The sequence below is a fragment of the Macaca nemestrina genome, chromosome 3, assembly GCF_043159975.1.
Source record: "Macaca nemestrina isolate mMacNem1 chromosome 3, mMacNem.hap1, whole genome shotgun sequence".
NCBI classification, from domain to species: Eukaryota; Metazoa; Chordata; class Mammalia; order Primates; family Cercopithecidae; genus Macaca; species Macaca nemestrina.
In genome coordinates, this window is record NC_092127.1 from 154,491,283 (window position 1) to 154,509,146 (window position 17,864).

General features: G+C 37.5%; 1 protein-coding gene across 1 annotated transcript in view; it reads right to left on the reverse strand.

The window, feature by feature from the left end:
- Positions 1–14,043, reverse strand: part of LOC105487698 (glutaredoxin and cysteine rich domain containing 1) — a 139,630-nt gene extending 125,587 nt beyond the window's left edge. Inside the window, exon 1 of the mRNA XM_011751240.2 lies at positions 13,090–14,043. Within this exon, the coding sequence (XP_011749542.2) occupies positions 13,090–13,491 (402 nt within the window). The 5' untranslated portion in view covers positions 13,492–14,043. The remainder of the gene's footprint in view (positions 1–13,089) is intronic.
- Positions 14,044–17,864: the final 3,821 nt, after the last annotated feature.

Below are 17,864 nucleotides of genomic sequence, written 5' to 3' on the forward strand. Positions count from 1 at the left end.
CCGAAAAGTCACAACACCAACTCCTAGGGTTCTGGATCAAGCTCAGGCAAGATGCAGGAGATAGCTACACAGTATTTAAAAGCAGCTTCTGGCATGACCTTGGCCCTGGTAGAAACTCAGCATCTACCCTACCAGATCACTAGAACTACCTGTCAGTACCATAACATGTATACTGTCATACTCACAAGGTCAGGCAGGTATAGCAGCAATTCAGTGTGAAATAAAGGTGGTTTATCTAAGCTCAGGCTCAAGCAGGTTCAGAGAGCTAAAGTGAGCAACACAAACAGGAAGGAACACTAGCCCTGCCAGGCATCATGCCATGCAGACCTGCCACCCACTAGAGCTTTAGAGCAGCATCTTGAAGGTGTGGCTGATGCATCAGTTTGGGAGATGACCCCGCTGTGGGAAGGCAGCATCACTCTTCAGGATGCCACTTATACCTAAACCAATGGTTATTAGGTGGTGCTACATTGCCAATGGTTAGAATTCATGGATCCAGGAACCAATGGGAAGCTGCAGGAGCCCATTCACCATTACTCCCAATCACCCACCTGAAGGATTGTGATTTTCTCTGCAACATTAGGCATTCATAGTCCAAGTCCTTGATCCCAGAAGGGAGCTCTTCCCCCAAGCAATGCAGTAAGAGTTCCACTAAACTTAAACCTATAGTTGACATCTAGTCACTTTGGGATCATGATGATAGTAATCTAGGTAGCCTAAAAAGCAGTTACAATACCGGCAAGGTTAATTGACCCTGATTGTCATGAGGAAGTAGAACTGCTGCTACATATAAGAAGCAGGGAGAAATATGTTTGTTTGGCACTCAGGGCCTCTCTTGGTATTCATGGGTCTAGCAGTGAGTCAGCAAGTACAGCAGCTACTTCCTGAGAAGGGCATAATGCTCAGAACTCAGACTCTACAGGGACCCAAAATTTGGGGCAACCATGTGAGCCACTTAATTGAGTAGAAGTGCTAGCTAAGAGGAGAGGTGTCTAAAATGGATAGTGGAAGATTATCAGCTATCATTTCAAAACCAACAGCAGTGTGGGAACTGTAATTTATCCCACTAGCTCTCCCATTAACTGTGACAAGGCTGTGCTTGGATGCAATAAACTTAATGGCAGGAAGCAGATAAATCTGAACAGTGCAAGAGGTGAACTGCAGTGAATGTTCCCAGACCGCTTCGTAATGCTGGCTGACCTACCCGCCCCAGCTACTGAAATATTGGCTGCTAAAAGCTCACAGCCACTGGTCAAAGACAGGTGAGGCCAAATCCGTGCTACAATTTGTATTCCAGACCATCTCCAGCATCCGGGCTGATACTGGCTTCTAGCCAAGATGACTACCTTGTTTTGCTTTCTTCCTGCCTAATCTGCTTCCTTCACTCTCTTTCTTCTGAGATCCTCCCTTAATAAATCACATTTTACAAGAATCCAATTTCAGGTTCTGCTTCTAAGGAACTCAATTTAACACAAAGGAGATCTCTCGAGTATGGAAATAGGGAAAATAATAAAAAGAATTTCAGGTGGCGGATCAAAATGAAAGCCAAAATATTTGGAGACAAATGTTTTTTCATTGTCCTTTAAATTATTTTGGTTTGTTGTCAGTTTATCTCATGTAAAATGCATTAATATTTACCTTGTAAATTTGCCATGAGGATTAAAGAAACAGTATTATAAGAGAGGCACCTGAGATAATTTCCATCACATGTAGGCGTTCAATGAAGGGTTGCTTGTATTGTTAATACTACTAGTATCCTTTTAAATAGTTCAAAAATAAAAATAAGCTTGCTGGTGACCAGTAAAATCAGGAAAGCTGGAGTTGCATGGCTGAAAGGCTTGCTGAGAGCGGGTCTGCCCTGCTCTGCATGCAGTGAGCTTTTCTAACATTATTCTCCTCAGATGTGAAATGAGTTCCAGCTCACTAACTGTGGAGCCCCTGAGGTGACTGGCATCCCAGGCGAAGAGTAAAGGAAAGAGCTGTGGGAATGACTGCTGTGGCTCTGTAGTCGTTGTGTTTTATACTTTTTTTTGCTTTTGATGTAATGGAGCAAGCAAGAGAGAAAAATAAAGCCAAATGCATTGTGTTGGGAAGTTTCTTTCTGTTTTAGATTGCCCAGCTTGGGGGAAACATGGTGCAGATCTTTTAAAAATTGCACAGCATCCTACTATACAGAGAATAAATGACTACTATAGATAACAACAGGTAAAATAGATAAGTAATATACTAACACTTTTACTGCTGTTAATGAAAAACTGTTCACCAGCCCTATTGTCTTTTGAAGTTTCCAAAGTTGTTGTGTTAGAACAATTAAACCCAACAGGTGAACAGCTGTGGACTTGAGAAAATATGGATTTAAAAAAATAGAAAGATTAAAATCCTCGAGGACAGGCAGAGAAAATGTACACAGTTTATGAAATAAGATTACTATAAAATGCTTTTGTCATTCAAGAAGCATGACCCAATGTGAGCCAAATTACATACAACAAAAATTAACATCATAGCAAAGTTCCTGGATAATTTTGTGGCAGGCACTCTTCCTTGTTTGTTCACTAGCTATTTCCAACCCCATCCTCCCATGCTATCTTCTACCAAACAAGCAATGCCAGATACATTCCTGCCCTCTTACGATGACAAGGAATGGTCACATGAAACGTAAGACCCTAAATATAAGAGAATGCATCAGTAATTTTCTGGAATTTTCTTTCCCTTTCTGATAAAAGAGTCATGCCTATAAGGAATGCTTTCTTTTGCCACACTCCCTTTCAGTTTTGACACTGGTCTGGCTGTAAGCTACGGCATCCATTTTGAATCCTTGAGAGAACATCAACCAACAAGCCAAGAATGGCCAAGCAGAACAACAGGAAACGTCCGGGTCCTTTATCATATATAAAGCCATGAAAAGACCTCAGTAACAGCCTCTTTTGAATGTCCTAAATGATGGAATACATGTCTGCACATTTTCAGCCATGTCTAGCAGTTCACCGTGTGGCTCATAGCAGAAGATATTCCATAGAGATACAAATTATTCCTTGCATTGGCGTGAAAGGTATTAAAAATCAATCCAGGCTATTACTAAAGAAGAGATTGATTCTGTTTTTACACAGAAGGCGAAAGCAAGGCTTTCAGGATGACAGGTGTTACCAAGGAATACTCAGACACAAGGCAAGTGGGTGGTTGGCTGAGTTCACAGGTATAGAGCCAACTGCAGCAGAGCCAGGCTGGCAAATATTTGGCCAAGTAGACACGGTAGTTAATATTAGGGGATCCAAGGCAAAGACCTAGGTAGGGGCCAAAGCCAAGACAGGATCTCCAAGAGAGGAACTGGCCTCAAGACAACAGGTTTCTGTGGCAGGGGTGGAGCCAAGTTTGGAGGCGGCAGCTGAGATTTTTCAAAGTGAAGTGATTTCTGCCAAAAAATCTTGTGGTACCAAGGTGCCTTTTACAGAGTGGCCCAGGACTTCCCACGCAGCCTTATTTTAAAAAATGTTACCTAAGAGGAACAGAATATCTATAAAATTTATAGAATTGGGTCAGATATCCCATCTCTGTTACCTAATAAGCTTTTGAGTTCTTGCCATATGTTACAGTAACTATGTGTTTGTGTATCTCATAAGCAAGAATTAGATTCTCTGAGGACAGAAATCATGCTTTATTCATCTTTGCACTCTCATTGACTAGCAGAATACTTAGTAGTACTTGATTCACAATTTGTTTGAGGAAGGACAATAAAAATAACAGTATTTATTGAGTACTTATAAGGTACCAGGCATCGAGAAACATGTTTTATACACAATAACTCATTTATTTCATAGAAATAGTCACAACCGTTATCCCCATTTGACCAATGAAGAAACTAGGATTTATAGAAGTTAAGTACATTTTGCCACATTACACAACTAGGAAAAGTTAGACTGCATCTGAAACCAGGTCATCTCCCTCCAGAGAATAGTGCTCTTCTGTATAAATGGAAGGAAAGCGAGCACAGTAATTATTTAAGACACTACTGGGGAACAAGGTATTTTTCTCTTCTTTCTCTCACAAAGAAAAGGTGGGCTTTGATTTCTAGAACTTAATTCTTCTCTTGCTCCTAAGAATAATTGTTAGAATAATGTTTTCAAGAGTCTAGACATAAAGGCAATGAAGGTAAGTAGTCCCAAGAGCTGGAAAGAGCAAAAGTTGGGCATCTTATGTGAAGGGCTTTGGGTGCTGCCTGCAGCATCAGTGTAGCACGTGGACTGAAGGAGCAGCAATGTAGATGGACACCAGGATCCATGGACCAAAATCATCTCTAGACATTCTGGCCCCTTGTGAACCCATGTATCTTGCTGATCACAATGTATGGGGAAAGAATCCTGAGTGATGACTAATACAGAACTCTCTGTCCATTCCTACATGGAGCATCCAAGAGCCACTTTTAATCTGCTTTAGAAACATCAAGGTGAATGATGTTCCCTGAAGTAGTTGGTTGCATATCACATTTAAGCCTCCAGCAGAAAGGAGGGAAGGAGAGAGGAAAAGACTCTTATGCAGGATGGGCAGGCAGCTACTTAATGTCCAACATAGGCTTTGGGTCTGCTTCAGTTCTCATAAGCTCTCAGCACCAACACCTTTTGGGAGGGGCGTGTACAATTTCATCTCCAGAAATTTTTCATGGAAATATAAAAAATATTCCCTGAAAAAAATCAGCTTGTAACTGAGTAGCTGAAGCAGGAAACATTGGCCTTGGAAAATGCTGAAGCAAGCACAAATTTAGGGGAAAAAAAGAAAAACGGGAAGGGGCATTTATAAATGTATGAAAAGGGAAATTCCATAATTAGAGGAAGAGCCCTGAAAGTTGTGATTAAGAAAATCTACAAAGCTGTGGCCCAAATTTTTATTATTTGGTTTTCTGTGTAGTTAGAAAGAGGTGGCATCCTTGGTAAGGATTATTGGTTTATTTGTGTTATTTTGTAGTAGATTTTCTAATATTATTTTAAATAAAACATTGTATAACTGTATTATAAGGCCTGCTATTTAAAGCACCAGGCACTGAGAGAGGCAAATCTTCAGTCTTCGGGCTCCAGTTGTAGCCTCTGGGTTTCACATGAAGCCTCCTGAGTTCTAGAGGTCCAGAGCTGGATTATTGATTCAATTGATTCAATAATGTTTATGCCCTGACAACAAGCTACACGCTTCTCTGAGATCATAGTTATTTCCATCAGACCATAGGAATTAAGATGACCCCTTGGGTACAAATGACTCCTTTTCTGAGCAAAGTTTCTGGCACTACAGGAATAATGTATTAGAGTCACTCTTTATTTTTCTTCAACTTTTATTTTAAGTTCAGGGGTACACGGACAGGATGTGCAGGTTTGCTACATAGGTAAATATGTGCCATGGTGGTTTGCTGCACAGATCATCCCATCACCTAGGTGTTAAGCCCAGTACAAGATTCTGTTAAGCCACAGAATCTTGGGACATTGGAGGGCAACCTTTCTGCCAGATGCTCCACAAGCATTGTGCATTTGACAGATGTCAAAGGAAGGTACACATGAGAGGGCATGTGAACCTGGCTCCTCACCAAAGGTGAGAACAGTTGCACTCACAAATAAGAACAGTTGCACTGTGGCATGGGTTAGTTCTGGGACCCTCATGAGCAGAGTTACCTAGTAGCTTCTCCCTGCTGACCCTGCTCTAAACCTTCCCCTCAATCTCTAGGCCCCGCACATGTTCCTGAAGTCACAGACCACCCAGCTCTTGTCCCCTTTTAAACTAAGATGACCCTCGTTAGTCTCCACCCATTTGGTACTCTAAGTTTCCCTATTCTCTTTCCACTGACCTATAATAACAATTCCCCAGAGCCTTCTCTTCTGACAAAATCTATCTCTAGCAAATCAACACCTTTGGGTTTCACTACTCTACCCTCTTTTGGACTAGTCAAGCTTACACAGGGTTTTCATATGAAAAGGATCTTGGGCCGGGCGCGGTGGCTCAAGCCTGTAATCCCAGCACTTTGGGAGGCCAATACGGGCGGATCACGAGGTCGGGAGATCGAGACCATCCTGGCTAACATGGTGAAACCCCGTCTCTACTAAAAAATACAAAAAAAAAAAACTAGCCGGGCGAGGTGGCGGGCGCCTGTAGTCCCAGCTACTGGGGAGGCTGAGGCAGGAGAATGGCGGGAACCCGGGGGGCGGAGCTTGCAGTGAGCTGAGATCCGGCCACTGCACTCCAGCCTGGGCGGCAGAGCGAGACTCCGTCTCAAAAAAAAAAAAAAAAAAAAAAAAAAAGGATCTTAAATTTCATATAATTAATTACATAAAAAATACAAAAGAAGCAACTAATTCTTTCACAGCCTAACTGTGTTATTTAAGAATCAAAAAATAAGCAATAATCCTAGTATTTACTTTATTTGCTATGTAAAAGGGTCTATTACTTCACTCCTGATGCAATGTTCTAAGGCATAATTTATCAGCAATTAAATGAGATAATGAATTATTAGAAAAATAAAATTGAGCAAAGAGTTCTCAAATCTTAGTTGAGTAGATTTGTGCACATAAATAAAATGTCCTTAGCTGAAAATTTCTGCACAACATCTTATTCTGTTTATAATTTTGTAAATCCCTTCCAGGCGATAATTATTCAAGGACTGATACATTTATACACTGTGTCAGTTTATATAGACTATTAAATGTTTATATTACTTTTATACAAAATTTAAAACACTGGGTCTCAGAGAAAGTATCAGCATGGGCAATAGCTGCCAGCGCGAGCAAGCCACCAAAAGAATGTTTGCCTTGCTCAGCTGTTAAATTGCGTTTTTAAGTTTTAGAAACATCAGGTGCTAATTCCCTAATTATGTGGTAATCATGGGCCACCCATAAGCATTCATTAAGTAGTTTCAAGTCATATTGCAGAATCTGTGACTTTGCTCAGCAGGTTGTTCTAAAGCCAGAATTCAGACAGATTCTTAGGATTAAGCTCAGGCAATTACCAAAGTTCCACAAATTAAAATGTCATGATACAAGGATTCTGATGAACCAGGGAAAAAATGTGATTTTTCCAACTTAGATATTAATTGAACTAACTTTAGAAGGAAAGTTTTGACATGATGAGTAGAACTTGGATAAGTCAGTGCTCATGGTCAGAGTCACTGTTATTCACTTCTAGAGACTTGTAGGATCATAATGAGTCATTATACAGATGAGCCTTCAGTTGTTGTCCTTGAGACAAAGCTCAACTAGAAAGAAAGCAAGAGCAAGCTAAAGAAAAAGATCCAAAATAAAATGCTGGTCAATAAGAGAAAGACTAAAAGGAGAAAAATATAAGCATTGGCCTAAAGAATGCGTAGAGGCTGGTAGGCCAACAAGAAAGCAGAAAGAGAGAATTTTCTGGGGATGAAAACAAAATCTTTTGTATCTGAGTTCCTCCAGGAATTGCTTTACACAATCATTCACAACACACTGCTGGATAGTCCATGAAGGCAGGAATTGGGTGTTAGTCCTCACATTATCTGACATATTTTTTGTTTCATGGTAGATATGCAACAAATAGTAATTAATGAATGATTGAAAATGATCAAAAGAAAGAATGGAATGAAGTAAGCCAACAACACTTCACCATGCAAACTCTAGTCCTGTCCAATATGGGAAATCTCCAAATCCAGAAGAGATGGAGAAGAGGGAAATAACCACTAAGAGGGTCCACTTAATTCATTAACTCAAGGAAAGAGCATTTATTGAAGTCCTACTCAGTATGTGTGTTAATACCACAAGCAAGAAGAGCCAAGGATGGTATGTGCAAGGTGATCACAGGACTCTAAGTTCTATCAGCTTAAAATTCTTTAATTGCACATAAATATTACTAGTTCCAACTCATCTTTGCTGCTTTTTCTTTCATGCTTTTTACATAAGTCACTTAATCTGTTAGTGTAGTTTCTCACATCATTTGGATTGTATCAAAAATCCTAGAGCTTCTTTACCTACTTAGTAACATCTAAAAAGATAATATTTCCATTAATACGTGATAGTCTTGACAGAACACTACATAAGAATTTCTCGGGATACATGACATTTTAAATCCTATAAATTAATGTTTCTGACACAGAGAAAAAGCTCAGATCATAATTGATAATTAATCGATTAATAGTAATATACCTCACAGGGTTGCTGTGAGGAATAAATATCAATGCACATAAATAATGTCAACAGTGTCTAATATTCAATAGGTACTTAATGCTAATTATTTTTCCAGAGTGGTCCAAATAAACCACTGGGACTAAGGAGTCATCAAGAATATCACCTTGTTTTTACTGAACTATTATTCTATTATCGGAGTTTGATTCAGTGAATCAGAGATGGATAATGAATACTGCTAGAAAGGTCTGTAAACACTACCCATCCTGAGATAGTGAACCACTGTAAGCACCAATATACTTGAGGTAAACAAGTCATCATCTTCCAGTGTCAATCCTTGCAGTCTCATGACACTTTAATCAAATGATGTTATAGAAATGATATAAACCTTTTTAAAATACAAGTCAAAGCTGAATTGCAGCTATTTAACTCTGCATAAAAAAACCTTTTCTAGATGAAAATCAAATGTTCGATAAATGATAAATTGTAAAACCTACTAACCAAATGTTGAAAATTCAAAAGGCCAGATTATATAATAATAGGATATGTTTAGTCTTATTACATAATATATTTAGTCTTCATGTTTGTTATCATGACATTTCAAAACTTAAAGTTGGGAGTTTTTGCATACAGTATAACACTTTTGAAAACTGTGAATGCCAAAACGGCAAAAGGCAGAGTTATTGCATTACTAGCTTTGGACCAGAGACTGGAGTTCTCTGACACTTAGTTATCTAAAAACAGACATAATAATAATTATTTTTTTTTTTGCTCACTTTACAAATTTTGGGGTACAATTAATTAAAATAATATATGTGACATGCCTGTGTAAAATGCAAAATAACATTTTATTCCTCATTACTGGAAAATTTTGGAAAAATTATTTACTTTCTTTAAAGCTTAGCCATTGTTACTTCACGCTAAACAAATTACAAAATCACCGTATAGCTCATACCTCTCAGTACCCAGTTGACATCATTAGATTTGAGATATACTTTGTTCTCAGCAGCAAAATATTTCCAAAATCTCTCAGAGTGAGTCCTCAGGTTTTGCCACAAACATACTATTTTTATTTCATTTATCTTGAAATATTAGAATGCTTATAAATACAATCATACTAACCAGAAATATGCATGTACATGCATAGATGGGGGTTTTACGTTTAATTTGAGTTCTTAGAAAGGAAATGCCAAATTATAGTATGTGCTGTAATTATTTTCCTTCTTTGCACCTATTTATCTCTAAAACAGTAATTTTAAATTTGGAGAAGGAAAAGGAATTAAAATTCTGGAACTTACAGTAGAATATTCTAACATGCATACTCACACAGTTTGAGGATAAGGTCAAGAAAAAAATCGCTGTCTGTAATCTCATAAGAATAAATTAGCAAAAATAAGGAGCCTTAATTATGTGCATCATTGACCCACTCTAAGAGAATTTGGAAATATTTTGCTGCTAAGAGCAAAGTATATCTCAAATCTAATCATGTCAACTGTGTACTGAGAGGTATGAGCTATATGGTGATTTTGCAATTTGTTTAGCACTAAAAAACAATGGCTAATTTTTAAAGAAAGTAAACATTTTTAAAAATTTTCCAGTAATGAGGAATAAACTTATGTATCTAGATAGAGATATTCTAAGAGCAGAATTTCTTAGAGAGTATTAAAAAGAGAACAACTACATCAGAGTGTATTGGTAAGATTTCTGGACCTGTTCTCAAATGAACTGATAAATTTGAATATTCGTGGGCAACATGGCTGTCGGGATAACCTTTATTCATCTTTGGCTCAGAAAAATCTTTTTGGTAATCTAACATGATCAAAAGAATGAATAAGAAATCATTGTATATCTCATTCATTTTCTTTATTAAATATTGAAGAGAGAAGGAATGTTAATATTTTTATTTACCCTTAGGAACTGGATGAATTTCCCTTTTACACTCTAGGTCAATGATTCTCAAACTTCAGTGTATGTAAGAATAACCTAAAGAATTTCTAGTAAATGCCTATTTCCAAGCCACAGTCATGCCTAGATTCTAGGTTTTCAGATTTCCGAATTGGCCTCTCTCGAGCTCTGTATTCTTGTTATCTCTGGGAGAGTTGGCAAATTCAGCCACCTGGAGCTGAAGCACCATAATCTAGAACAGCTAGAGACATTTTGCTTCACCATTAACCACCCTCTACAACGCCCACCTGAGCAGCCAGGTGGCCTTCTGCTTTTTGCCTCCTGGTTCATCACTACCTTCAACAACCTTGATTAATATTGCACTTCCTCAAATACCCAGAATTATATAAGGTAAACTAATTGACAAATAAAATGGAAATTCATTCTGATTTTTCTTTAACAGACAACTTTCTAAGTAAGTGCTGCTATGAAGTAAAAATATTTTAAGGCAAAATTGCAATGACTTTTTCTGTGCAGTTGAAATTTTTGCAGGACATATGCCAATGTTTTATGAGACAGGGATAAAAGAGTGGGAAACTAATACAGAAGAGGCAAGTGATTGACAGGGTCTTTGAAATATTTTATTTATATTTAGGGCTTTCTTTCACATTTAAGGTTAAGTGCTTTAAGGTTTTAAAACTTAAAACAAAAGAAAAGCCTCACCGTTTCTTCAATCACAGTTCCTTGATTCAATAAGATTGGCTGTGCATTGAAACCTTAATCAAATATCCAAGATACCGACTGCTCACTTTTTCCTCCCTGAGGGAGATGACTAAGTTACATCCAGTCAAGTTTACTGCTTACTTTGCAAGGGATATCGAAAATACATAGGGGGAAAAGTCATATCTGGTAGAGGTTATAGGAGTAACTGAATAATAACTTCTGCTTCTAGTCCCTGGGTCTTCTCTGTGGGATGCCTATGGGAATTACATACACTCTCATCCTAAGACACAAGACTAAGATGTAAATTACCCCAAATGACATAAATATCCCTTAAAAAATGTGGCAAGCATCCAAATCAGATCTCTACATATTGTTGAGTGGGGTATATTGCACAACTTTAAGGAGTGTCATTCATGCAGACAATGGGCAATGGAGCTCCTTGGGCAATAATGCACTGGCAGCCCTGATCCAAGTGTAGTTGCTCCTTTAACTTATGTTTTGTCCTGGAGATACCAGAGGACATTCACACAATGAAGATGCTGCTGATGACAATGAAACTAAAGATAATGACCAAAATTTGTGAATACCTACAATAGGCTGATGACTTTGCCAACATTTTAAAGAAAGGACCAGATTGGTGGGCAGTTGGGAGGGACAGATCTGATTAAGTACCAAAGACCCTGAAGGACCTCTGCTAATAATCTTTATTGCTCTTTATTGCTCTAAAACAGAGAATACATGGAATGGGGCTAAATTATTAGAAAAAGGCAGTTGTATTGCTTTTCCTCAAAATGGGGCTATGGAACTATGCATAGAAAAATATACAAGTAAATATTGTAAACTAATCTAGTGTTAACATTTTGATTTTGGAATTTTTTCTACTTTTTTTGTGAGTTTAAAGCACTGTCAGCATAAACACATAGGGAGAAGAAAGTTTTTCTCTTTTAGGTTTTAAAAACTTAAGATATTTACTCATAAACAATAAATTGGGGGGAGATTTGAATAAACAGATGCAAATCAAAGTACTAAAATTTTAGTTTTGTAAACAACCCTCCAAATCATCAGGCAATTCAAATAATGACAAACTAATCATAATGAACGCAAACATTTTAAAACTTAATTGTTGCAAAAAATCTTGGTCTACTCCTTAGAAATAAAAATTTCTGCATTTGGTGAAACTCAGTGGCCACTAAGATTATCATAACCTAATAATCACATCTCTAGAAACTGATACTAGATTGTTTCCAACCTAGTAGAACATAATCATCAGTTTCTGATTTTCAGTCTCCAACCTCACCCCAATATGTAAAATTCTTTACCAGTAAGTGCCATATATTAAAAGAACCTTAGCTCTCCACTGCTTTTATCCTTTAACTAAAACTAATTTTTTAAATCCTCCCGATGTGATATTTTCAAATACTTTCTTTGAAATAAAAAATATTTAAGTACTTTCACTGAAATCCTCTCTCTTCACCACTCAGACATTCTTATATAATATAGAGACATTGAATCATCATGAGATCATTTTATTTAAAAATTGAGAATAATATAAAAAGGAATTACAATGAAAAACATTGACTACCTTAATGATAGCAATCATGAATTCCATTCCTGACATGACATCTGTTTTTAACATAAAACAAATCACTTTACCAATGCTTTCAAAAACTTGTTAACATTAGATCATTGTCAAAAGCCCCAATACCTGAATAATATATTTCTATATTACTCTGCAGAATCTATCACATTTAAAGGCTAATTATTAACTATAAAATCTGAATCTCAGTTGGTACATTTATAGAGGAGCAATTTTTCCAAGCATCATCCTAGAATTTTTATGGGCAACTTAATAGAGAAATTGATATTGGATGAAGCCTGCAACCTCCTCAGGAATGCGAGGAAGTTTATTGCTGCACAACATTCCAGTTGAGCCCAACCTCATTGAATGCATGCACTCAACCTTTTCTGGTGTTAGTATCTACACGAGTAATGATAAATGCTACACTGGTATTTCAAGGATAATAAACCAGAAGTTAACTTTTAATCTTTGCTCAAATGCTTTGAACAGCATCGTTTTTCTTTTTCCTTAGCAAAGAAGTAGACATATTATTTTAGTCATCACACACTGGAAGAAAAGACCACGTACGTGTTAGAAATTTGGCCTTGAGAAGTTAGTCTATTTCCCCAAGCATAATGATCCTATTTTTAATTGACAGCTGTTAGCACAGTATCTTAGGTGGAAGAGTGTCTCTTGAAGTATGTAGGAGTTGCAAATAAGAGAGGATTGCTTTAGCTGGAGAAATGAGAGGTGTTTAGATGGTGAGTTAGGAACAAAGAGCAGGAGAAGGAAACAGCAATGACTTACCTGTAATACTTTCGTCAAATTGTTAAATAGAGCCTGGCCAGCACTCACTTTGTATTTGACGCCTCTGACTGTGCCATTTTTGCTTAAAATGTTGACTCTTCTTGTACCAAAACCCTTCTCACTGGCAGCCCTTGCTAACACAAGCAAGCTATCCTGGTCATTCTCATTCTCATCACCTTCTGATTCTATGTGCCCATTCTGCTGTCCATCAGAATCACTTAATCCATCTATCCCACAGATACTGGCACATTCAGAATCCAGAGAGCCTGACGGTTGCCCATCTTCATACACTTCCTTCAGAACTCGCCCACTGTGAGAGGACGCGATCCGAAACCGGACTTTCCGTGGTCTGTCACTTTCTGGCTTCATCTCCCTTTTCAGCATGGTCACCTCCACCCACATGAACAGCTTATAGCATTCTGGATCCGTTGTTATTGCACTAGTCCACTTGCAAGATGGCAATATCAGAGCCAATTCTAGTGATGGCAGCACTCCTGTGAAACTAACATAGAAGGAAAGAAGATTCCCAAGGACTTACAGTGCGTCTCTGCTATTAATAATGTATGTGTGTGTGTGCGCTATGGTTACCTTTAAACTAAAACCTGCAAAATGATCCCAGCCTTTAAATATTAAATAGCCATGGTGGACTCTTTAACAGGACAAGTGCAAGAAAGTGACATGCAGTGAATCCGAAAATATGTATGGGGCAAGAAAATGAAAGGCTTGAACTTTGAAGCCAATGGTGGGCATTGAAAAGGACCTGAGCAGTGGACATGTCTCTAATATTCATTCGTCCAAACCAGAGGTCAGAAGTAAAATGTGGAACCAAGTTTGTAGGATAAGAGAAGTCACGGTTTTCTCACAGCACTTATTTCTTCTTTCACTCACACTGCACCATCTTTCAAAAGGGAAGTGAACATGCTACATGCCTGCACAGAGCTATCTATATTACTTCTTATTAAATCATCAATTAGATTTCATCTACATTGCATAAGATGAATATCCAACTTACATCTATCTTCATGTTCAAGTAGTTTTACATCTATCTTCATGTTCAAACTTGGTAATAAAAGTGCTATTTTTTAGCTTTTTTGAAAAGACAGAACTTTTGCTTTGTTGCTTTCCCCCTTCTGCTAGTAGAAAACCTTGTTCTCTTTGACAGAGGAAAGGTTTGAGAAAGAAAACATATGCAACAGTGAGGGAAGAATGGAAAAACCCTCCAGGCTAGCCAGCTCAGCCAAAGCAATCCAGGTAATCAGCATTGATAAATATTATATCCAAATCACCCATGCATAGAGAAAGGTGCTCCTCATGCTGTGCTCAGCGTATTTTCTATCACTTTGGCAAGCATCTAAGGAACCTGTTACGATATAAGATCATATTGATATGTACACTATAGTGAGTGCCCCAAGCTGTCTGCACCTCCTGAGGGAGGATAAGCAGCTGACCTGCACAAAGTACTACACGTTTTTAATTTTTATAGTTTTAGTTTCATTATGAACTTAATTTACATTTATTTTAGAAAATTCAGAAAAATAATAGCATGAAGTTGAAAACAAAATCATGAAAAATCTCACTAGAGATGCTAATAATTTTGTGTATTTTCTTCCAGTATATACAGCAGAGATGCTCCATGGCTCACAAAAACAGATTGTCCAGACTCTTGCATTTAAGCAAAAAGGGAACAAGTGCCTAGCTTTTGACAATGATTGTGAGCAAAAGTGATGCATCATTTATGCACCAAGGCAGTTGAGACAGAGCCTGCCCTGTCTATGCTATTTTTCTTCCTGCCTCAACTGCTAGCTGCATGACCCCAGAGCAATCTGGAAGCACTATACTGAGCTTGTCAGAGTTACAGAGAAATTAATAACCACGACCACCCTGCATTAGATGATGTCATGGGAAAAAATAAGCCTTTATTGTGTTAAGCAATGAAGATTGAAATTTAAGAGTTGTTTGTTAGAGCAGATATCGTTACTGAATCTGATTAATATGCTCTCATATATAAAAGCATATTTCATTTATTTAGTATCTTAGTTTTTTCCAGTCAACCTTATAACGTGAATCATTTCCCATACCACTATTTCTGAGAAACATAAATTTAATGTGTGTATTAAGAAATCTCCTGATGGCCATGTTGTATTTTACTTTATTCTTTCTGGATTGCTAGATGTTCATTATTTAAAATGTTTAGTAAAATAATGCTATAATTAATATTCTTGCTTAAAAATCAGTGTACATATATATAGTTGTTTAACATAAATTTATTTGGGTAAAATTGATGAGGTAAGAATTTTTACAAATTTAAGTTCTTGATAAAAATTGCGATTTGCTTTTAAGACAAATTGTATGACTTACACTTCTACTAGTATATGAATGCCTGTTTTACTGCACTGTTGCCAGTGCCAACACTGAATACAGGCATACCTCAAAGATATCGTGAGTTTAGTTCAAGACTGCTGCAATAAAGCAAATATTACAATAAACAGTCACATGAATTTTTTGTTTCCCATTGCATATAAAGTTATGTTTACACTATACTATAGTCTATTAAATGTGCAGTACTATTATGTCTTTATAGAATGCACATATTTTTATTTAAAAATATTTTACTGCTAGAAAATGCTAACTATCTCCTTAGCCTTCAGAAAGTCATAATCTTTTTGTTTATAAGGGGTCTTCTCTCAATGTTGATGGCTGCTGACAGATCAGGGTGGTAGTTGCTGAAGGTTGGAGTGGCTATGGCAATTTCTTAAAATAAGACAACAATAATCTTTCACAAAAGATTTCTCTGCTGTATGCAACGCTGTTTGATAGCATTTGATCCACAGTAGATCTTCTTTCAAAATTGGAGTTGATCCTCTTAAACCCTGCCGCCACTTTATCTACTAAGATTTTGTAATATTCTAAATTCTTTGTTTCCGTTTTAACAATGTTCACAGCATCTTCACCAGGAATAGATTTCATCTCAAGAAACCTTTGTTCATCCATAGGAAGCAACTTCTTATCCATTCAAGTATTATCATGAGATGGCAGCAATTCAGTCTCATCTTTAGGCTTCACTTGTAATTCTGTTTCTCTTGTATTTCCACCACATGGAAGTCACTTCCTCCACTGAAGTCTTGAACCCCTTGAGTTATCCAGAAGGGTTTAAATCAACTTCCAAACTCCTGTTAATGGTGATATTTGGTCCTCCTTCAATAAATCACAAATGTTCATAATGGCATCCAGAATAGCAAATCCTTTCCAAAAGGTTTTTAATTTACTTTGTGCAAAGCCACCAGAAGAATCACTATCTATGGCAGCTATAGCTTTACAAAATGTACTTCTACAATAATAAGACTTGAAAGCTCAAATTAGGCTGGGTGCAGCGGCTCACACTTGTAATCCCAGCGTTTTGGAAGGTCAAGGCATGCAGATTGCTTGAACTCAGGAGATAGAGACCAGCCTGAGCAACATGGCAAAACCCAAAATCCCCTCTCTACAAAACAAGACCAAAACAATTAGCCAGGTGTCGTGGCTTATGCCTGTAATCCCAGCTACTTGGGAACTGAGGCAGGAGGATCACTTGAGCCCAGGCAGTCAAGGCTGGGGTGAGCCAAGATCACGTCACTGCATTCCAGTCTGCATGATAACATGAGACCCTGTTTCCAAAAAAAAAAAAAAAAAAAAGGAGAAAGTTAAAATTATTTCTTGATTCATGAGCTGCAGAATAGATGTTGTGTTAGGAGGCATGCAAATATTGATACCCTTGTGTATCTCCATCAGAGATCTTGGTTGACCAGGTTCATTGTAAATGAGCAGTAATATTTTTAAAGAAATCTTTTTTTTTTTTCCTGAGAAGTAGGTTCCAACAGTGGACTTAAAATATTTAGAAAACCATGCTCTAAACAGATGTGCTGTCATCCAGGCTTTGTTGTTCCATTTATAAAGCATGGGAAGGGTAGAATTCGCATAATTCTTAAGGGTCCTATGATTTTCCAAATAATAATTGAGCATTGGCTTCAAGTTAAAGTCATTAGATTCTAACAAGAGAGTCAGTCTGTCCTGTGAAGCTTCTCCTCCCTGGCTATGAAAGTTCTAGATGGTATTGTCTTCCAATAGATGGCTGTTTTATTCACATTGAAAAATCTGTTGATCAGTATAGCCATTTTCATCAATAATCTTAACTAGATCTTCTGGATAACTTGCTGCAGCTTCTACATTAGCACTTGCTGTTTCACCTTGCACTTTTATGTTATGAAGATAGCTTCTTAAGCCTACAAACTAACCCACTGCCGGCTTCAAACTTTTCTTCTGCAGCTTCCTCACCTCTCTCAGCCTTTATAGAGATGAAGAGCGAGGGCCTTGCTCTGGATTAGGCTTTGGTTTAATGGAATGTTGTGTCTGGTTTGATCTTCTATCCAAACCACTCAAACTTTCTTCATATCAGCAATTAGGTTGTTTTGCTTTCTTATCATTCACTATTCACTAGAGTAGCACTTTTAATTTCCTGAAGGAAATTTTCTTTTGCATTCTCAAATTGGCTGTTTGGTGCAAGACACTGCACTTTCAGCCTATCTCATCTTACATCCTGTCTTCTTCACTAATCCTAATCATTTCTAGGTTTGAATTTAAAATGAGATACATGTGACTCTTTGTTTCACTTGAACAGTTAGAGGCCACTGTAGGGCTTTTAGCCTAATTTCAATATTGTTGGGTCTCAGAGAATAGAGAGACCTGAGGAGAGGGGAAAAGACTTGGGAATTGCTGGTCAGTGGAGCAGTCAGAACACA